The sequence below is a fragment of the Eretmochelys imbricata genome, chromosome 1 (genome assembly GCF_965152235.1).
Source record: "Eretmochelys imbricata isolate rEreImb1 chromosome 1, rEreImb1.hap1, whole genome shotgun sequence".
In the NCBI taxonomy this organism is placed as follows: Eukaryota; Metazoa; Chordata; order Testudines; family Cheloniidae; genus Eretmochelys; species Eretmochelys imbricata.
The window spans coordinates 321,129,805-321,153,174 of record NC_135572.1 but is presented as its reverse complement, the minus strand read 5'-3'; the positions used below and the strand labels follow the sequence as shown (position 1 = coordinate 321,153,174).

The window sequence follows — 23,370 nt, the reverse complement described above, 5'->3', positions numbered from 1 at the left end:
AAGACATTTTGCCAGTATTTTTCAGCCTTTGTGATTATTGTAGATTTGTATTTGAACAAGAGCCTTCCTTTAATAATAACACTGCTTCCTTTTTTCTCTTTCTTTCTTTCCTTTTTTTTTTTCTTTTGCACCAGATCCTGTAAGATTCTGGATTTATAACATCATAATTCTTTGGAATGGAAATGTTGATGCTGCACTGTTACAATGTGATTTCCCCATAAGAGGACAAGAAATAGCACGAGTTAACAACAACTGCTCTCAGCCAGGCAGAGGCAACATAGGGTAATCCCTCAAACTCCACTGCTTCTGTGTTGCCTATACAAAATTAAACTGTTTAAATATTATTATATACCAGGAATAATGTATAAAGATATTTATCTGCATGGGGACATTACTCATGAGTGACATTAGTCTCATTCATATGGACTCGTAGTAACAAGCACTATATCTGGTAAAAAGTGTTTGCAGATCTTAATCTGAGAACTGTTATGGGGGAGGTGGGGTATCAGGGCACCCACATGGAGCCCATTGTTTTCACTGGAGCTCTGCCAGCACCTAGTAGCTTACAAGACCAGGACCATAGATTTAACAGACATTTTTTGTGCCATCATAAATTGGAATAAATAAATAAATTTAACTAAATGAAAAAGCCATTTATGGCAGGTCTCGTGACTTTGCATACTTTTTGTTGCCACAGAATACTTCTGTGGCTTTTCATTGTCAACCAAACTGAAGACTGCAGAATCTATCATTGATGACGATGCATGAGCCAGAACACAGTTTTAGACTTCAGATCTCTGGTGAGGTTTGTAGAGATGACAGTAAGAAAAGCCACCTTTTTACCCAGGAAGGGACTAAGTTTGCTATCATATTATTGAGATATAACAAGGGAACCTCACAATACCATTTTTAAAAGAGTTGCTTTTCAGAGCAGAATCAGATATAAAGATATTTTTTATATAAAACTTTAAATATATAAAATTTTAAAGATGTTATCAACATTGATATTTAATTTATGCAGCTGTATTAACACTTTTGCCCTGTCATTTAATTACATGCTTTACTAAAACCAGTAAAACTTGAGATGGTTACATTCTTGGAGTCATGAAGATAAAATTTATTATGGGAATAAATCTCAATTTACTGTAATTTCACTCCCCATGAGTCCCATAATTCATACTTACCCATGAGTTTACTGTCAATCTTGACCTTATCTGTTTTAATGAACAGATTAAGTGGTAGAGTTTCATTTGCGCCATAGGAAAACTGGAAAAGATGACACAGGAAGACATTTGCATCTGCTTATTTTAATTCGGAAGGTTAATTTTTGTGTCGCATAATTCTGAACATGATCTATGAGGATTCAGAAAGCATCTAAAACATTTCAAATGTATGCTCTGTTTCTGTTCTTAGTCAAATGTATTGAGCGAAACTTTTGGTAATTAACTTAATTCATAACAATCAGAACCTAGAAGGGTTAATGGAGAGCAGTACTGAGTTGCCATTGGATCATCAATTTTCATGATCTGATTTATATTTAGAGGTAAGTATCCAAGTAGCTAGCATATTGCATTTAGAGAGTTTCAGTAACTCCTTGAAATTGCCAGCTTTAGACTTGCTAAACCAGAGGTGAGCAAACTACAGCCTGCAGGACTGTCCTGTCTGGCTGGCCCTTGAGCTCACGGCCAGTGAGGCTAGCCCCTGCCCTTCCTCTCTTGTCCCCACTCCCCGCAGCCTCAGCTTGCTGGGCCGCCTGCACTCTGGCCTGCCGCTCCTGCCGGGCAGCACAGTGGTGTGACTGGCTCCAGCTCCTGCTTGCTCTGAGTGGCATGGTAAGGGGACGGGGAGCAGTTGGATAGGCATGGGAGGCCTGTCAGGGGACAGTGAGGGGTCAGATGGGGGGGGTCCTGAGGGGCAGTTAGGGGAGGGGGATCCTGGGAGGGGGTAGTCGGGGACAAGGAGCTGGGGGGTTGGATGAGTTGGGGGTTCTGGGGGTGGTGGTCAGGGGATGGTGAACGGGGGGGGGTTGGATGGGTCGGGGGTTCTGGGGGTGGTGGTCAGGGGATGGTGAACGGGGGGGGTTGGATGGGTCGGGGGATGGTGAACGGGGGGGGGTTGGACGGGTCGGGGGTTCTGGGGGTGGTGGTCAGGGGATGGTGAACGGGGGGGTTGGATGGGTCGGGGGTTCTGGGGGTGGTGGTCAGGGGATGGTGAACGGGGGGGGTTGGATGGGTCGGGGGTTCTGTGGGTGGTGGTCAGGGGATGGGGGAACGGGGGGGTTGGATGGGTCGGGGGTTCTGGGGGTGGTGAACAGGGGACATGGAACGGAGGGGGTTGGATGGGTTGGGGGTTCTGGGGGTGGTGATCAGGGGACAGGGAACGGCGGGGGGGGGGGTTGGATAGGTGTGGGAATTCCAGGGGCCTGTCAGGAGGCAAGGGGGTGGATGGGTGTTAGGGCAGTCAGGGCACAGGGAGAAGGGGAGGTCGGATAGGGGGTGGTTAGGGGCAGGGGGTCCCAGACGGGGGTGGTCGGGGACAAAGAGTGTGTGTGTGTGGGGAGGTTGGATGGGTCGGGAGTTCTGAGGGGGGCAGTCAGGGGGCAGGAAGTGGGAGAGGTGGATGGGGGTGGGGGCCAGACTGTTTGGGGAAGCACAGCCTTCCCTACCCGGCCTTCCATATAGTTTTGCAACCCTGATGTGGCTCTTGGGCCAAAAAGTTTGCCCACCCCTGTGTTAAACTCTTCCTTCCCAAGCCAGCAGGATGTATTATTCCTGACAATATAGCATAATCACTCAATGTGCTAAGGAAAGGTCTGATATTTCTTCAACAGTGTAGCACCCTCCCTCTTCCTAACTATACACACTCTGGCTAAATAAGGACTAGCATTCAGAGGCTCTGAAACAAATCATACTTCTTGTATTTAAAAGAAGATGGTCATAATATGAGGCCTCAAAAGTGGGGGAGACGAAGAAGAAAACACTTATCATATAAATCAGTGTAACAGCTGCATAGACATTAATCAATCCTCAAAAGAAAAAAAGAATCTTGTGAGGTGAGCTAGTAGGCCTTCAGCTTATTTACTCAGGCGTTTTCCTGAGCAGGATAAAGTCTATAAGTCTAATTTATAACTTGGTAAACAGAATAATAGAACTTTGCATACATTTTCTCTTTTCTGAAAAGGCACCCAGAGACTGAGTGCACTTAATTCCAGTGAACGGTGAAATTTTTACAGACCGAGAAACTAAATCACAGGAAGGTCAATGAGTCAGTGGCAGGGAAGAATTCAGGAGCCCTGTCTCTAAGTCCAATATTCGATCAGGCTGACCAAGCTGAATCAAAATCATATGGCCCAGAGTTTCCATAGGCACAGTTTAATGAATGCATGAGCTGCATACATGCTGAAATCACAGCTAACAGGAAGAAAAAAAGACTAGGGAATTCAGGAACTACAATTCCAAAAGTTGTAGGCTTTTGCCTTTGGGCGAAGGAGAAGAACCTTCATTACAGGTCTGTAATTAGGGTTTATCTCCTTTGAGGGCCAGCCACGTGCACATACTCTGTATTACAACAGGACAAAACATTTTATATCTTTTTTAAACAAACAATTTTTTTTAATATTTACCTCTTTGGTTTTGAATGAGAAATTTCCATCATTTGATTTGTCAACAGGAGCCTCAAATTCAAACTGGTCATTTCCAATCTTAAAAGATCTTCCCTATACAAGAGAAATGGTCAGCTTAGAATTTTTACAGTACCACTGAGCTTAATAAAAAGTAAATAAGCAATATGCTGCTCAGCACTGACAGGGACAAGATCAGATGTAGAAAGCTAACCAATTAAATCATCATGTGAAAACAAAAGCTAAAGATAGTGTCAACATCATCTGTTACTTGCTCCATTTAAAGGCCAAGCTTTAGAGAGGCACAACTAAAAGCTACGAGAGTGTCTAGCACTCATTTTCAGCAAGTAAGAACAAAATTCAAAGTTATCCAGCGTATGCCTTCCCACATCAGCTGTGTTGTCAACAGAGCTGTGTGAATCCCATTCTCTAGGCTCATGGGAGTTTTATTAACCAAAGCAGGCAGGTTCTGTCTGCACAGTGACCATGGGACTACATGAACCCGACCCGAGAATTCCAAGTGAAGCTGGAGCCAGCCTTTGCTAGCTTTGTGTGAAACCAGAAAGTTTCACTACTCCCTTTGCCTCAGCAGGGAGCGGTCCTCCCTCACTTCTGATGCTTTTGGAGGACTTTGAGACCTTATTCAATGGCCTGCTCCTCCTTTAAATCAGGATCTTCATGATGCACTGGGAGGTTCTGCTCCCAGTGGTACATAGAATATCAGGGTTGGAAGGGACCTCAGGAGGTCATCTAGTCCAACCCCCTGCTCAAAAGCATGACAAGATGGATGCTTTCCAATGTTTTTATACAATTTTTTGGTTACTCAACTCTCCAGTCCTGTTGCAAGGGTAGGTAAATCACCTTCTCCGGCTGCTGCCATCCAAATAATTTGAGGCCTAAGAGATGCCCAAATTTGTTTTATATGTAGCTGTGGCTCAAAAGCAGTAGTCATAGCTAGCATTGGGGGTCACAAGGCTTATGTAACTAATAGCAGTAGCAAGAAGCAGCAATGGTTTTCTCTTCCTGTTGTCCTTTATCCATGACAAAAATGGGGAGAGCCGGAGAGGACAGTCTTTCATCCACCAGAAGATTCATGGAAGGGCTGGGTGTGAGGACAGACACAGGAGGCAATGCCCTCCACTGCAAATCCCAAGAGCATTGTAATATTATTAGGGGAGAAGGACCTTTTCCTACACATAACAAGATCTTATGGGCTACCAAGGGGGGAAAATGGGCTACCAAGCTCCAAAAAGGCTTCTCCTGAAGCTTTAAATAAATAAATAAAGGCAGTGGCAGGAGAATGTCCCAGGACTTCACTGCTGAATAGATCAAAATGTCTTCAATATAGCGAACAAGATTTATTTACAGAAACTAAAAACAAGGCTCCCTGACCAATGCATTTAAACATCAAAGCCATGAAGACAAGGCCTCTAGGGTGGTCTAAAGTTTTCTGTTAAAATTGTTTTTTTTTTTTTAATGGAAAATTGGATTTTTGACAAAATGAATTTTCATTGAAGTGTCTGCTTTCCACTGACTGTATTTTTTAACAAAAAACAAAAACAAACCCCACCAGAAGCTGCTAAAGAATATTCTACCTTAAAATATTTCCTCAAATATTTCACTACAGGAAATTTTGAGGAAAGCAAAAATAACTTCCTGACTAGCTCTAAAAACCACCCTTTCACCTCAGACACCATTCACCCAACCCCAAGACACACAAAGGATTGCCTTACTCCAAGTTGTACAAGGTTTTTATACTCATCCAATTGCTAAATTTCATCAGAGATCTTCTTTCTAAAGGAATATTGCCTGACACTTTCCTTACTCATCTCCACTTTATACTACAATAACACAATAATTTTTTTCAATAATCTTCAAATTATGTTGCTGAAGCTGTATTTCAGCCTCTCACATTCCTGACAGAACAACCCAGGAAATGGTGTATGTTTACATATACGTGATGACTGCTATCTTGGTTGACACCAACGACTGAACTAGGCACCTCCAGAACTAAAATGCATCTCTACAGTTTGAGGTAAACAACCAAGCTGCCTAACTGAGGACTATCAGAGACTTGAATCCTCTGTGAGTTGAGCATATAGGACAACACACACTGACCAGTGGTTTACATATGAATGTTTACAGAAGAGGATGGCACATCCAGACAGGAGAATCTTGTATCCAAGATTCCATGGTGGAAAAACAAACTGAACTGTATATGAGGGCTATCTAGCACACCTTTAATGTGGAGCCTTCAGTTCTTCACATTGTGAAAACCTGCCTGGCTTTTGAGTACTCAGATTAAATTTTCTCTTAGAATTTAAAAGTAAAACAACTGACCAGCATCCAATTCCCAATTCAGCACCTGTCTCAACTGCTTGTTCTGGTAGCAGTTTTCCCCTGAGGTACTGTAATAGCTTGGATTTACTTTAACATCCTACTGAATTTTTTCAAAGGGAGAGACAGAAAAACAGCAGTTTCCCCTATTTAAAGCAACCTAAAGATCCATTGTTTGCTCTTCAACAAATGCTTCCACCAGGAGCTCCATTTAGTGAGGAGCATTTGTCCCCAGGTCAAGAACTTGTTTGGTACAGATAAGAATCCAAAATAAAAATCTTATGGTGTGTGATTCATCCATCCCCAGCCTATTACAAGAATTATGAACAGCATTTTCAAAAGTATCCTCTCTCCTCATTCACTGGGAGATAAACAGGCATCAGCCATAAGAACTAGAGATCCCAAATCTTCATCTCTCTTCTGAATGCACCTCTCTTCCATTCTTATTTTTGATGGAGATATTAAAGCTCACTATAATGGTTGGCACCTCAAAATACCACAAACAAAGGAAAACTTCCTTCACCCTTGAGGGACCTGTCATTTGTCATTGCAAAGACACCTCAAATAGGCAATCCAGGAGAAACATAATGGATATCCACTGGGGGACTAACCAACAAGAAAAACGTTAAAAAAATTCTGGTAGCTGCCAGGTCCCCAGCTCTGAAATTTTCATCATTCCAGGTACCCCCATCAAACTCATTTGGCAGGGGTATCAAACTCATTCTGCACAAGTGGCCAAATTATGATCTATGGGTCACATCTACAAAACTAGGACCAACACTACCCTTGATCCATCCTGACGTCAATGGGAGGTTTACGCCAAGATCACTGTAGAATATGGTCCCTATTTAGCAACTGAACTTTTAGTAAATAAAGTTTCTCCTTCATTCAGCTTCATTTCTATTTCACCTTTGATTTCTGAAAGCCAGTACAGAGAAAAAAAATGTATCCTGGCAGTGCATGGGTTACTCATTTATGGGCAGCCTACAATAATTAATAGTTACACATACATTTTAAATGGGAGGGGTTTGAAAGCAGTAACATTACCCAGAGGAAACATATACTAACGTCTTAGGAATTTAGGATGAGCGCTGAAATTAAACTATAGGTCAAATGACTACTTGGAATTAATTCATTTACCTGATAATTCTCTAGATTCTTTCCTTCAAAATGAACTATTGTTGGGAACTCCATTGGTATTATTGGAGGGTTGGGATTTAGAAACTGTGGGCATTTTTCCTCCTAGGGAGATAAACATTTAAAATAAAAATCTTCCATCACAACAAATTTCAACAGCCTTTTGACAAAGGCATTCTTGTTCTGAAGAACTCCATGCTTAAAATAAAGTGACAGATTTGATTACACCCTTTCAAATTAGACACACTAAAAATGACTACAGCATATGCCAAAGCTGTAGATGATTATCTTTCCAAGCCCTGAAATCTTATTCTTCCCATTAAAGCAAAACAGTAAAATGAACAAAAATATCCCCTAAGAAATTATTCTATCTTGCTTCCCCTCCCTAATCACACCTCTACATTCCCAACCCCACTTAAAGTCACAAAAAAATTGTATTTCTGAAGTTAACTTTAGAATCATGATTTTTATTTAATACCCAAGTCCAACCAACTGATCTGGTAGCAATGCTAAAGAAAATATGAAAAAGTGTTCAAATAAAACCTGTTTATTCTAATTTTAAATTTTTACCATATTTTGTTTGATCACATCCTTTTCCAAAGATGAGTCTTCACAGATATGATTCTTCCAGTCCCACCGGCAATTCCATCTACTGCTTGCACAGGAATAACATCTACAAATATAACGTGATGGGTCATAACAAGACCCATGTTTTTTTGTTTTTTTTTGGTCCTAAACATTCAAATTTCATTGTAAAAAAAACCAAAACCCAACAAACTCCATTTTTAGTCATAGAAAGTAGAGCAATTTGCTACAAAATCCTTACTATGCTGAGTTCACAATTTCATAGTGAGAATAATTAAAGAACCTAGTCTGGTAACTTGCCTCTCCTGAACAGCAGCATGCATGAAAAAGCCACAACATGGATCACAGGAACTTTGGGCCTGAATCTGTGAGGTCTGAAAGCCCTGGACTCCCAGGTAGGTCAAGTTTGTGCTTGCAAATCAGATAATTTAGATGTCTGATTCTACAGTTTGAGTCTGCAAGTTGGATGCCAACAGGACTTATCAGGGAATGCTGACTGTGCCAGAGGATCTGCTATAGAAGGATTCAGCTGTCTTAACTAAACAGTTCAGTTACCTGAACACATACAGCATGATGCAACAACTTAAGTTAAGAAGATAAAATACTCACGGCAAATTTGCAGAAAGATTCATTGCTTCTTCACAGTCATAGAAAGGATATGTAGCTGATGCAAAAAACATCTTTTCCTCTCCGAAGGTTAATGTTAGTGAAACTGAAACGTGATCTGTCAAAAAAAAGTAAATAAGTTGTTGAATACTTTAGCTCTTGTGTAGAACGGTGCAATGACCGTGTGCTTGACTGGTTGTTTGAAAAGTGTGAATTGGGAGTGCTTTGTTCCAGGTGAGCCTTGAGTGGGCCTGACTGTTATAAAAAGCCAGTCAGCTGCGAACCAGCTGAGTGGTGAACAGCAGAGAGGCTAACAGAGGGAGTTCGCCTGGGAATTCGCCTGGGGAGACCCCACTGAGGCTTACATCTTGCTGGCTTCTCTGAATTGTCACTACAACTCCTGAGGAAGCTCGTAGAAGGAAGGTAATATGGATGGGGAGTGTTCAGCTGTTGTGACCTGAACAGGATGTGCCATGTTTGTCTTTCTTCCACAGGACAGAAGCCACTTTGTCTGTACAAAGTGCAAGCTGGTCTCCATATTGGAAGAGAAGGTTCACGGTCTGGAGAAACAAGTATCGAACCTGCACCGCATAAGAGAAACTGAAGATTTCCTGGATAGACGTCAGGATATGCTTCTACAGACACAATGTTCTGAAAATTCAGAGCAGGCGGTGCAGTGGGGACAGGAGGATGGTGAAGAAATTTGGCAGCATGTGACCTCCAGAAGAAGAAAGGGGAGCGTCCATGTACCAGCAACGCAGATATAGGTAAGCAACTGTTTTCATGTTCTCTCCACAGGTACTAATACGGAGAGTGGACCAGATGATACATCTGAGGGAAGGGAACAGAAGGAGACTCCACCAACTGGAAGGCATGAGATGCACTGTCCCAGGGATGGGGGTTCCATGACCACTGCTCCCAAGAGAAGGAGGCGGGTGGTGGTGGTCGGGGACTTTCTCCTCAGGGGGACTGAGTCATCTATCTGCCGCCCTGACCGGGAAAACCGAGAAGTCTGCTGCTTGCCAGGAGCTAGGAGTCACGATGTGACGGAGAGACTGCTGAGACTCATCAAACCCTCGGATCGCTACCCCTTCCTGCTTCTCCACATGGACACCAATGATACTGCCAAGAATGACCTTGAGCGGATCACTGCAGACTACGTGGCTCTGGGAAGAAGGATAAAGGAGTTTGAGGCGCAAGTGGTGTTCTCATCCATCTTCCCCGTGGAAGGAAAAGGCCTGGGGAGAGACTGTCGAATCGTGGAAGTCAACGAATGACTATGCAGGTGGTGTCGGAGAGAAGGCTTTGGATTCTTTGACCATGGGATGATGTTCCAAGAAGGAGGAGTGCTAGGCAGAGACGGGCTCCACCTAACGAAGAGAGGGAAGCGCATCTTCACAAGCAGGCTGGCTAACCTAGTGAGGAGGGCTCTAAACTAGGTTCACCGGGGGAAGGAGACCAAAGCCCTGAGGTAAGTGGGGAAGTGGGATATCGGGAGGTAGCACGAGCAGGAGAGCGCGAGAGGGAAGGGCTCCTGCCTCATACTAAGAAAGCAGGACAAACAGCAAGTTATCTCAAGTGCCTATACACAAATGCAAGAAGCCTGGGAAACAAGCAGAGAGAACTGGAAGTCCTGGCACAGTCAAGGAATTATGATGTGATTGGAATAACAGAGACTTGGTGGGATAACTCACATGACTGGAGTACTGTCATGGATGGATATAAACTATTCAGGAAGGACAGGCAGAGTAGAAAAGGTGGGGGAGTTGCATTGTATGTAAGAGAGCAGTATGGCTGCTCACAGCTCTGGTATGACACTGCAGAAAAACCTGAGAGTCTCTGGATTAAGTTTAGAAGTGTGAGCAACAAGGGTGATGTCGTGGTGGGAGTCTGCTATAGACCACCGGACCAGGGGGATGAGGTGGACGAGGCTTTCTTCCGGCAACTAATGGAAGTTACTAGATCACAGGCCCTGGTTCTCATGGGAGACTTCAATCACCCTGATATCTGCTGGGAGAGCAATACAGCGGTACACAGACAATCCAGGAAGTTTTTGGAAAATGTAGGGGACAATTTCCTGGTGCACGTGATGGAGGAACCAACGAGGGGCAGAGCTTTTCTTGACCTGCTGCTCACAAACCGGGAAGAATTAGTAGGGGAAGCAAAAGTGGATGGGAATCTGGGAGGTAGTGACCATGAGATGGTCGAGTTCAGGATCCTGACACAAGGAAGAAAGGAGAGCAGCAGAATATGGACCCTGGACTTCAGAAAAGCAGACTTTGACTCCCTCAGGGAACTGATGGACAGGATCCCCTGGGAGAATAACATGAGGGGGAGAAGAGTCCAGGAGAGCTGGCTGTATTTTAAAGAATCCTTATTGAGGGTACAGGGACAAACCATCCCGATGTGTAGAAAGAATAGTAAATATGGCAGGCAACCAGCTTGGCTTAACAGTGAAATCCTTGTTGATCTTAAACACAAAAAAGAAGCTTACAAGAAGTGGAAGATTGGACAAATGACCAGGGAAGAGTATAAAAATATTGCTCAGGCATTCAGGAGTGAAATCAGGAAGGCCAAATCACACCTGGAGTTGCAACTAGCAAGAGATGTTAAGAGTAACAAGAAGGGTTTCTTCAGGTATATTAGCAACAAGAAGAAAGTCAAGGAAAGTGTGGGCCCCTGACTGAATGAGGGAGGCAACCTAGTGACAGAGGATGTGGAAAAAGCTAATGTACTCAATGCATTTTTTTGCCTCTGTCTTCACGAACAAGTTCAGCTCCCAGACTACTGCACTGGGCAGCACAGCATGGGGAGGAGGTGACCAGCCCTCTGTGGAGAAAGAAGTGGTTTGGGACTATTTAGAAAAGCTGGACAAGCACAAGTCCATGGGGCTGGATGCGCTGCAACCGAGAGTGCTAAAGGAGTTGGCGGATGTGATTGCAGAGCCATTGGCCATTATCTTTGAAAACTCATGGCGATCGGGGGAGGTCCCGGATGGCTGGAAAAAGTCTAATGTAGTGCCCATCTTTAAAAAAGGGAAGGAGGAGGATCCTGGGAACTATAGGCCAGTCAGCCTCACCTCAGTCCCTGGAAAAATCATGGAGCAAGTCCTCAAGAAATCAATTCTGAAGCACTTAGAGGAGAGGAAAGTGATCAGGAACAGTCAGCATGGATTCACCAAGGGCAAGTCATGCCTGACTAATCTAATTGCCTTCTATGACAAGATAACTGGCTCTGTGGATGAGGGGAAAGCATTGTACGTGTTGTTCCTTGACTTTAGCAAAGCTTTTGACACGGTCTCCCACAGTATTCTTGTCAGCAAGTTAAAGAAGTATGGGCTGGATGAATGGACTACAAGGTAGATAGAAAGCTGGCTAGATTGTCGGGCTCAACGGGTAGTGATCAATGGCTCCACGTCTAGTTGGCAGCTGGTATCAAGTGGAGTGCCCCAAGCGTCAGTCCTCGGGCCGGTTTTGTTCCATATCTTCATTAATGATCTAGAGGATGGTGTGGATTGCACCCTCAGCAAGTTTGCAGGTGACACTATACTGGGAGGAGAGGTAGATACGCTGGAGGGTAGGGATAGGATACAGAGGGTCCTTGACAAATTAGAGGATTGGGCCAAAAGAAATCTGATGAGGTTCAATAAGGACAAGTGCAGAGTCCTGCACTTAGAACGGAAGAATCCCATGCACTGCTACAGACTAGGGACCGAATGGCTAGGCAGCAGTTCTGCAGAAAAGGAGACCTGTAACCTAGGGGTTACAGTGGACGAGAAGCTGGACATGAGTCAACAGTGTGCCGTTGTTGCCAAGAAGGCCAGTGGCATTTTGGGCTGTATAAGTAGGGGCATTGCCAGCAGATCGAGGGACGTGATCGTTCCCCTCTATTCGACATTGGTGAGGCCTCACCTGGAGTACTGTGTCCAGTTTTGGGCCCCACACTACAAGAAGGATGTGGAAAAATTGGAAAGAGTCCAGCGGAGGGCAACAAAAATGATTAACCAATTTATTTGAGCATAAGCTTTTGTGAGCTACAGCTCACTTCATCGGATGCATTCAGTGGAAAATACAGTGAGGACATTTATATACACACAGAACATGAAAAAATGGGTGTTATCATACACATTGTAAGGAGAGTGATCACTTAAGATGAGCTATTACCAGCAGGAGAGCGGTGGGGGGGGGGGCGGAAGAAAACCTTTTGTAATGATAATCAAGGTGGGCCGTTGCCAGCAGTTAACAGGAACATCTCGGCGTGGGGGGGAGGGAATAGTTTTACTTTGTGTAATGACACATCCACTCCCAGTCTCTATTCAAGCCTAAGTTAATTGTATCCAGTTTGCAAATTAATTCCAATTCAGCAGTCTCTTGTTGGAGTCTGTTTTTGAAGTCTTTTTGTTGTAATATTGCGACCTTTCGGTCTGTAATCGAGTGACCAGAGAGATTGAAGTGTTCTCCAACTGGTTTATGAATGTTATAATTCTTGACGTCTGATTTGTGTCCATTTATTCTTTTACGTACAGACTGTCCAGTTTGACCAATGTACATGGCAGAGGGGCATTGCTGGCACATGATGGCATATATCACATTGGTAGATGTGCAGGTGAATGAGCCTCTGATAGTGTGGCTGATGTGATTAGGCCCTGTGATGCTGTCCCCTGAATAGATACGTGGACACTTTCTACAAGCCATTACCCTCTGATCCCACTGAGGGTTACCAAAAGAAACTACACCATTTGCTCAAGAAACTCCCTGAAAAAGCACAAGAACAAATCTGCACAGACACACCCCTGGAACTCCTACCTGGGGCATTCTATCTGCTACCCAAGATCCATAAACCTGGAAATCCTGGACGCCCATCATCTCAGGCATTGGCACCCTGACAGCAGGATTGTCTGGCTATGTAGACTCCCTCCTCAGGCCCTACGCTACCAGCACTCCCAGCTATCTTCGAGACACCACTGACTTCCTGAGGAAACTACAATCCATCAGTGATCTTCCGGAAAACACCATCCTAGACACTATGGATGTAGAAGCCCTCTACACCAACATTCCACACAAAGATGGACTACAAGCCGTCAGGAACAGTATCCCCGATAATGTCACGGCAAACCTGGTGGCTGGACTTTGTCCTCACCCATAACTATTTCACATTTGGGGACAATGTATACCTTCAAGTCAGCAGCACTGCTATGGGTACCCGCATGATCCCACAGTATGCCAACATTTTTATGGCTGACTTAGAACAACGCTTCCTCAGCTCTCGTCCCCTAGTGCCCCTCCTCTACTTGCGCTACATTGATGACATCTTCATCATCTGGACCCATGGAAAAGAAGCCCTTGAGGAATTCCACCACGATTTCAACAATTCCCATCCCACCATCAACCTCAGCCTGGACCAGTCCACACAAGAGATCCACTTCCTGGACACTACGGTGCTAATAAGCGATGGTCACATAAACACCACCCTATACCGGAAACCTACTGACCACTATTCCTACCTACATGCCTCCAGCTTTCACCCAGACGACACCACACGATCTATCGTCTACAGTCAAGCTCTACGATACAACCACATTTCTCCAACCCCTCAGACAGAGACAAACACCTACAAGATCTCTATCAAGCGTTCTTACAACTACAATACCCACCTGCTGAAGTGAAGAAACAAATTGACAGAGCCAGAAGAGTACCCAGAAGTCACCTACTACAGGACAGGCCCAACAAAGAAAATAACAGAACGCCACTAGCCATTACCTTCAGCCCCCAACTAAAACTCTCCAATGCATCATCAAGGATCTACAACCTATCCTGAAGGACGACCCATCACTCTCACAAATCTTGTAGTCCTTGCCTACAGACAGCCCCCCATCCTGATGCAAATACTCACCAGCAACCACACAACAGAACCACTAACCCAGGAACCTCTCCTTGCAACAAAGCCCGTTGCCAACTGTGTCCACATATCTATTCAGGGGACACCAATATAGGGCCTAATCACGTCAGCCACACTATCAGAGGCTCGCTCACCTGCACATCTACCAACGTGATATATGCCATCATGTGCCAGCAATGCCCCTCTGCCATGTGCATTGGTCAAACTGGATAGTATCTACGTAAAAGAATAAATGGACACAAATCAGTTGTCAAGAATTATAAAATTCATAAACCAGTTGGAGAACACTTCAATCTCTCTGGTCACTTGATTTCAGACCTAAAGGTCGCAATATTACAACAAAAAGACTTCAAAAACAGACTCCAACGAGAGACTGCTGAATTGGAATTAATTTGCAAACTGGATACAATTAACTTAGGCTTGAATAGAGACTGGGAGTGGATGTGCCATTACACAAAGTAAAACTATTTCCCCATGTTTATTCCTCCCCCGCCCCCCCACCGCTCCTCATACGTTCCTGTTAACTGCTGGTAATGGCCCACCTTGATTATCACTACAAAAGGTTTTCTCCTCCCCTCCCCCCCCCCCCCCCCCCCGCTGCTCTCCTGCTGGTAAAAGCTTATCTTAAGTGATCACTCTTCTTACAATGTGTATGATAACCCCCATTTTTTCATGTTGTGTGTGTATATAAATCTCCTCACTGTATTTTCCACTGAATGCATCCGATGAAGTGAGCTGTAGCTCACGAATGCTTACGTTCAAATAAACTGGTTAGTCTCTAAGGTGCCACTAGTACTCCTTTTCTTTTTGCAAATATAGACTAACACGGCTGCTACTCTGAAAAATGATTAGGGGACTGGAACACATGACTTATGGAGGAGAGGCTGAGGGAACTGGGATTGTTTATTCTGTGGAAGAGAAGAATGAGGGGGGATTTGATAGCTGCTTTCAACTACCTGAAAGGAGGTTCCAAAGAGGATGGATCTAGACTGTTCTCAGTGGTAGCAGATGACAGAACAAGGAGTAATGGTCTCAAGTTGCAGTGGGGGCAGTTTAGCTTGGATATTAGGAAAAACTTTTTCACTAGGAGGGTGGTGAAACACTGGAATGCGTTACCTAGGGAGGTGGTGGAATCTCCTTCCTTAGAAGTTTTTAAGGTCAGGCTTCACAAAGCCCTGGCTGGGATGATTTAGTTGGGGATTGGTCCTGCGTTGAGCAGAGGGTTGGACTAGATGAGCTCCTGAGGTCTCTTCCAACCCTGATATTCTATGATTCTATGACGTTTTTATTATTTGTTCAAGATGTAAAACAAACACCTCACTGGAATCACAAGGTTAAAACTTTCACACTCATGATATAACTAATTTTATTTGTTCTTAATGTTTACTAAATTTTCAGTAACTGATGGTACAAAGATAGGATGGGATACATAAAGAGAAACAGCAAGTAGGCAACATTACAGAATAGTATTATAGTATGGAAATGCCTTAAGAATGTACTAGAATGATGAAAACTGAGGTAATAAGGAAAATGAGAATTGAATACAAAAGAAAAAAATGATAGAAGAGTTATTTCTAAGAAAATATTTTCATAAAGTATGGATATTTCTTCCTGTAAAATTGCTTGTACGACTTGTACATCAAACTCTATAAACTCATATGAATTAGAACAAGTCAACCTTGTACAAGTTATTCAGTAACTACAGTAATGCCTGAAATATTAAACTAGCACTTTGAACCTTTGGCTCATTGTACATAACTTCCCCATGAATGTATTTCTAATCTGGATCATTACTGAAGAAAGAATAGAAAAAGTATCTTTAGAAATTGGGGCTTTCTACAATGAGGATCTTTACAATTCCTCTTGCAGAAATCATTAAACTCCTGTGACAAGCTATTTCATAAGCTATTGAGCAACTGCAAACTGTGCTTTCCTCAAATAATTTCTTGAAAGAGTGATGGCAGCTTGGCTGTAAGATCACTTTACCTACCATTGGTTTTGTGGAAAATTTCAGTTAGGTTTGTATCCAACTCCTACTGCAGAGAACTTAAAATGAGATCTGCAAATCAGTGTCCTTCCAATTAGAATGCATCCTAGTCCTTTTGGAATTTTTCACAACTAAAGCAGTGTGGATGATTTCAACTTGGCGGAGCTTCTCAAGACTAAATGGTTGTGTCTGGATTTTTGTCACGTTCTACTAGCAATCATTCCATTGCCATTGGTGGTTACAGATTGCCTTCTGTTGTGGTGCCTGTGAGGCTTTTGAACATCGTCATATTGGTTCTGAAGGCTCTCTCAGATGGATTTGTTCGTGAGAAATTCAGAGGCCTCTATTATTTCTAGATGCCTTGATTACTCCAATGCTCCTCCTGATAGGCTTCCCATAACACTTTATGTGCTGACTGGAGTCAAACTACATCAACTTTATCAACATGGACAAGGACAAACCTGGGAGACAGGGGCATGCGCCGCCTGGGGCAAAGTCCTGGCTGGGACCCTAACTACTAACAAGCACACACTTAACAACCACTTAACACTACTATATGCAAACTATGTACAAAGGCCCTAAGGCAAAAAGTTCAAAAGGAGAAACGGCTAGCTCTTGCTAAGCAAGAAAGACACTCCAACTGACCACCACGGGAGGTAAGAAGGAACTGAGAGGGCGTAGGGACGGCAGTGCCTGATATACCGCGGCTTGAGTGCAGCACTCCAGAGGGTGCCACAGCCAGCCCTACGGGTACTGCTAAGGCAAAAACGTGCAACGGCCGCACACGTGGCCGCATGAACACCCAGAATGGAATCGACATGAGCAAGCACTCGAAGAAGAATATATGTTAGGGGAACATTGCTATGATGTCAAGCACTCAATAGCTAGAAAACCCCAGAAGAACTATGATTGCTCACGGAAACCAACTGCATACAAACAGGGATGCAGAATTATGATAGCATCTTTAATTACATGGCATGCTATTTTTTCCTGCAGGACCCCTATCTAGTTTGTTACAGAATTTGAACGGTGTGTAGTGAATAAGACAGGGAACTGCCAAATGAGAAAGGATGGTCTGTGGTGCAAGGAAACAGGCAGGCACACTTTGGAAATTCATAAAATTTAGGAGCAAGTGCTGAACAAGCCCTACTGCACATGTGCAAATGTCAATTGAGGGGGGACTGATAAGTCAGTCAAATCTAGACAGATTTTCATGAGTACAGGAAAAGGCACATCTCTGATCCCGTCTGCCTCATTTCAAGTTCCTGCTGCAAACACTGGAAGTGCTAGAACTGTTCAAAAAATAGTTGGAAAAACTTAACTTTGACCAAACTATTTTTCCACTAACCTCATGCATGGAAGTGACTGCACTGGTTTTTGCTGAAACTAGGAAGAGATCAAGAAAAGAAAAAAATTCAGCCCAATGGGTTGACCTTGGAAAAACTTATAAGCAAATGATAGATAATGGAGGATTACAATAGTAGTGATCATCCCACATAAAATAAATGGGAGGCAGCACAGTGTCCTTACCTTGACCTTTTGGAGTGGGAGGAATTGCAGTGGGAGGATCACAGATAATAGTCCCATTTCTCAGCTTTGCAATATTGGTTGTTTCACCAAACTGACAACAAAGCATGTCACTTTCAGTTAACTCTGGCAACGGACTTACAGTCAGTTCTACCTGGAAACACAAAGGCATAATTCTACTTTAGAAAAAATGTCACAAAAAACAACCACCACTCAAACAAAAATGAGCAAGGTCAGAGACAGATTAAGATGGAGACTGATTAAGATGGAGACCGGGTGCTTTTATGGATTTTGATGCTCCAGGAAATTGGTGTGTTAGTTACTGGTTCTGTTTTTATAGTTTCTCATTGTCCCCCTTTTCCACAGCCACTGGTACTACAGTCAGTAATTAGATAGCCTCTTTTTCCCCTCTGAGACATCTTACTGCAGGAATTACAGCATTTTCTGTGGTGAATAGATGGACTACAATAAAAGCTTGGATGTATCACAGGAAAGAGTAAATTAAATGGAGGATGGTGATTTCCATGTTCTTTTCACGGTTTTGATTGTGACTTTTTCCCAGACAGATGATTTTCTTTTAGATTATTCTCCAGCAATGGATTTATTAAAATGGTCAGCTCCCTATCGACACTCACACCTTGCTTACCTCCTGATTGGGTTATCACAAAGCATTCTAGAATAGAGCTAGAGTCAAAGACCACTTGGGAAGTCTCAGCTCAAGCAGAATGTATCTGCCTGCTTGCTTTAGTGTATTACCCACAGAGAATACATAAAACCTGTTGTCCAGAGGGAGACCTGGCTTTCTGTTCACTTTCAGGTACAATTCAAGTTGTAGATTTTTATCTAATGGAGCTCAATATGGTTTGAGTGTCTTCTCTCACTCTCTCTGCTCTCCACCATATCAATCCTGATCAAATAGGACACTTTCACTAATAGTTTTCACTATCTGGGGATAGTGACAGGGTATTATCAGTGATCCCAACTCAGCAGCTTGCTTCCACTGGTCCATCAGAGCCTGACTTTCAAGACTTCAGCCGGATTCAAAAAGGGATTAGATATTTATATGAATAATGAGGAATACCCAGAGTTGTAACAGTAAATACTAAAACAAAATGCAAGGGTTTTGGAACAGATATGAACTCTCATGCTTCAGGGCTTAAAAGCTAACCTCTAACTAACTGGGGTCATACTGATTTAGTGCAGAGATTTTTGTACCTTCCTCTGAGGCATCTGGTATCTGCCACTCCCAGAGACAGGACACTGAACTAGACGGACCACTAGTCTGACCCAATATGACAATTCCTGTGTTCCTATTACTAGTTGACTTTCAAAGCATGGTTTAAGGCTCAACTGTTGACTCAAATTTCTGCCTCAGTGAGCTGCAAGTGGGTACTGAGAGGGCATGGAACCCTCTTGGAGATGGCCCATTTAATTAACATTAATGAGTTGTGTATTATTTTAACGTTTCAAACATGTGCTTATAGAACATCCTGGATACGTGCATTTTATAAACTGAAAAATAAACAAAAGCTACACAAGTTTAATCAATTAACTTCAACTTAAAAAATCTATTCCCCATAATACAGACAAATGTAGCCTAGACTCAGACAGAGGCATTTTGACAACCATAACAGCATGTGCCACTTTTGTATACAGCTAAAGTTAAAAACTACACTTCTTTGTAATTGCAGCCTGCAAAAATGGCAGCTAAAAGAGTAGATGTAGGCTTCTTTCAATACAATTTCAAATTACCACTGCGAACAAATATGTATCGATATGTATTTTTCTGATATGCTGCTTATAGCAACTGTATGTGTGCTTTAAGCATACAATAGGCAAAAAGTCTATTTTTCATACCTTGCCAGTGGCTTTGTGGCTCATATTTTGAGGATGCGCACTAGTAATAGTAATGCATACACCATCTGGACTCCACAGCCAATGGTTTGGCTGATTAGCCCTTTTACAGTCTATCTTCCTTGTGCACCTGATTAAAAAAAACACAACAATATAAATATCTAATACAAAGCTGATTAAGATCAGTGTTCTCTGTTTTAAAAGACTTCTTCAAAAAAAATTAGGTATTGACAATTTTGCTTTCAGTTAGAAGAGGTTTTTAATTATAACACAATAGCTGCTTGTAAGACATCTGGGTGATAAAGCAAAACACAAATATTTACTGATAAGCCATTTTATATTCCATAAAACTAGACAATCCAATCCCACAGAGAGATATTTAATACAAAGAACTCAGAGAATGGACCAGTTACCTGCAGTTCATCCAAATAAGACCCATTCCATCTATGCCTTAACATACTACTTTAAATTCCTTGACCAGTCTTCTATTTCTACAGCTCAAGTGGAAAATTTAGGTCTTTACTGGTGTAACAGCAGCAGACACACAACTGACCCATAAAACTCAGAGAGCATCAGAGCTGTGGCTGTAGGCTTGTCTGATTCCAGCGTTAGAGGGCTATTAACGTAAGTGAATTTATTAGCTATGACTCTTGCGTCAAAGATTCCACTCCAGGCCCACCTTCTCGCTTTCTTAGCTACTACTGGAGGCAGGGGTAACAGGGGCTGTGGTGTCTCACTAACAGGTCAGGGGGATTGTCACAGATGGAAGACAGGAGGCAGACAGGGAAGGTGTCATTGGTTCTAAGAGGTGACAGACCTGGTTATAGGAGGGGAGTTAGCTGAATAGGCCCCACAAAACTTTGGGTCAGCCTTGTACACCATTTACACCTATTGTATGGTGCCTAGCACAATGGAGCCCAATCCTGATTAATGCCTCTGGACAGTTACTGAAATATTAATATTAAAATTACAGCATTCAAGTAACAATACAATCATTGTACTGTTGGTTAGTGTACAGTTCTAATAGCCACACTACCTTCTGAATATTGTACATATACAAACTGCGTGTGTGTAGGTAAACACACATATATACCTACACACACAATTGGTGAAGTACTGTGTCTGATCATGGGTTATAACGTGGTGTAACTAAGTAAAAAACTTTAAAAATGAGTTCTAGATTTTCCTTGTAAATTAATAAAATACTAGAAAATGTACAAAAATGCATGTTTGCCCATGTGTCACAGAGACCATTAATACTTTGCAATATTGAGGTCAGAGGTTATATCAGAAACCTGAAGGGAAATCTAGGGAAAACTGCCATTTGTATGATATATGACACAGCCTTCAGCTCCCAGAAGCCTAAGAGGAGTTCAAGTTGAACTTGCTCATATATTCTGAATCCCCAGGTTTATATATATGCTAACCGACGTACAGACTGAAAAGCAACAGTGTATTACACAAACCTGCATGGAATGCATAACCTTTGCTGGGGTACTCCGTGTTCTGCTTCACATCAAGCTTGTAACTTAATGTGATCGTTCTAATTTTTAGACAGGAAGCAAGAGGCCTGAAATTTATCTGCATACCACAATTAAATAACCCCTTTGTGCGGACAGCAAGCACTTCATATCATGAAACCCCAACAGCTCATGCCAAGGGACTAATTAACCTAGCAGTCAGAAGCAGAGTTATAAGGCTGTAGCCCCCTATTCGAACCCCATCAATGCAGCGTAAAAACAAGAGACATTCCAAGATTGCTCAGCACATTCATAGAAAAGGAAGTTACTTACCTGTAACTGGAGGTTCTTCGAGATGGGTGGTCCCTATCTGTATTCCACTGAGGATTGTGCAATGCACCATGTGCCTGGAGCCAGAGCTTTTGCAAGTAGTACTGTTCAGCGGTCTGCACATGCGACCTGCAGGACCTTATGGTTTCGCCTGAGGCGACGAAGGGCACAGCGAGCCACCGGCATCTCCAGTTCCTGCTCTATCGCAGAGCTGTTGGAGGATGGATAGGGACCACACATCTTGAAGAACCTCCAGTTACAGGGAAGTAACTTCATTTTCATCTTCGAGTGATGGTCCCTACTGTATTCCACTGAAGGTGAGTGCCTAGGTGGGAGGATGGCATGAGGAGACTGTGGAACGGAGGACTGCTGCTCTGAAAAAAAGTGTCCATTGAGGAATCATGCACTAGAGCAGGGATTCTCAACCTTTTTCTTTCTGAGGCCCCCCATCATGCTATAAAAACTCCACAGCCCACCTGTGCCACAATAATTGTTTTTCTCCATAAAAAAAGACAGGGCTAGCTTTCAGGGGTAGCAAGCAGGACAGTTGCCTGGGGTACCACGCCACAGGGGGCACCACGAAGTTAAGTTGCTCAGGCTTCAGCTTCAGTCCCAGGTGTTAGGGCTCAGGGCCCCAGACTACAGTCCTGTGTAGTGGGGCTTCGGCTTTCTGCCCTAGGCCCTAGTGAGTTTAGTGCTGGCCATGCTTAGCGGCCCCCCGAAACCTGCTCGCGGCCCCCCACGGTGCCCTGGACCCCAGTTGAGAACCACTACTAGAACATAATGTGTGGAAAAGGTGTGTACAGAACTCCACGTGGTCTTCTTGCATATGTCTGCAAGGGGCATGTTGTGGAGTGTGGCTGATGCTTGCACTCCCATGGAATGGGCCTGAATCCCTTCAGGTAGGGATCGTCCTGATAATTGATAGTGTGTAATGCACCCTGAGACTCACTTGGAAATTCTCTGGGTGGAAATGGCTTGCCCTTTCATTCTCTCTGCTATGGCTACAAAAAGCCTAGGAGATTTCCAAAATGGCTTTATCTGCTCAAGATAAAAATCCAAGACCCTGTGAACATCTATTGAGTCAAGTCTCCTTTCCTCATTAGAGGCGTGAGGGTTGGGGAAGAAGGAAGGAAAGCGTATGGGTTGACTGAGGTCAAATTGGGAAACCATCTTGGGTAGGTACTTGGGGTGAAGGCATAAAGAGACCTTGTCTTTATGGAAAATGGTGAAAGGGGGGTTAGCCATCATGGCTCCCAGTTTGCCAATCCTCCTAGACAATGTAATAGCAACAAGGAAAGTGACTTTCATGGACAGGAGTGACAGCAAGCATGAGGCCATAGGTTTGAAGGGAGTGGTCGTCAATGAGGAGAGAACTAGGTTAATGTCCCATTGGAGGGCAATAGGCTGAGTGGGAGGGTATTTTCGCAGAAGGCCCTTCCAGAATCGTAGTTAAGAGGTGGGTAAAAATGGAATGCCCATCCACCAGTGGGTGTAAAGCGCTGATGGCAGCTGCATGCACCTTAATGGAACTGAGGGCAAGTCCCGAGTTCTTCAGATAGATGAAATATTCCAAGAATAGCAGGATGCCCACAGTTTCAGGGACAAGGCCCCGTCGTGCAGCCCAGGAAGTGAAATGCGTCTATTTGGCTTGATACAAGTGTCTTGTGGAGTCTTTCCTGCTGCTTGAAAGGATATCTTGAACTGCCAGAGAGCATTCCTGTGCTAGTAGAGGCGTCCATCCAAAAACCAAGCAGTCAATGGAAGTGTGTGTGGGTTGGGGTGTCTGAGTCTGCTGTTGTGTTGTTGAGTCAGTAGCTTTGTGAACATCCGAGGTGTGAGTGGAGGGTGCTTCGACATGCAGAGGAGAAGCAGGAGCCAGAATTGGCAAGGCCAGAAGGGGGTGATCAAGATAGTTGTTGCTTTCTCTCGTCTGATCTTGTGGATTACTTGTGGTAGGAGAGGTAAGGCAGGGAAGGCGTAGTGCATCCGGTCCGACCAATTGATGAATAGGACATCTCCCTTTGAGT

At 43.5% G+C, this 23,370-nt stretch overlaps 1 protein-coding gene across 1 annotated transcript in view; it reads right to left on the bottom strand.

Moving 5' to 3' along the window:
* PLXNB2 (plexin B2) overlaps nucleotides 1–23,370 on the bottom strand; it is a 237,407-nt gene that overhangs the window by 58,015 nt on the left and 156,022 nt on the right. Inside the window, exons 7-13 of the mRNA XM_077834580.1 lie at nucleotides 19,554–19,680; nucleotides 17,700–17,850; nucleotides 8,288–8,402; nucleotides 7,664–7,766; nucleotides 7,097–7,198; nucleotides 3,623–3,715; nucleotides 1,185–1,266 (exon numbers count right to left, since the gene is read on the bottom strand). Of these exons, the coding sequence (XP_077690706.1) occupies nucleotides 1,185–1,266; nucleotides 3,623–3,715; nucleotides 7,097–7,198; nucleotides 7,664–7,766; nucleotides 8,288–8,402; nucleotides 17,700–17,850; nucleotides 19,554–19,680 (773 nt within the window). The remainder of the gene's footprint in view (nucleotides 1–1,184; nucleotides 1,267–3,622; nucleotides 3,716–7,096; nucleotides 7,199–7,663; nucleotides 7,767–8,287; nucleotides 8,403–17,699; nucleotides 17,851–19,553; nucleotides 19,681–23,370) is intronic.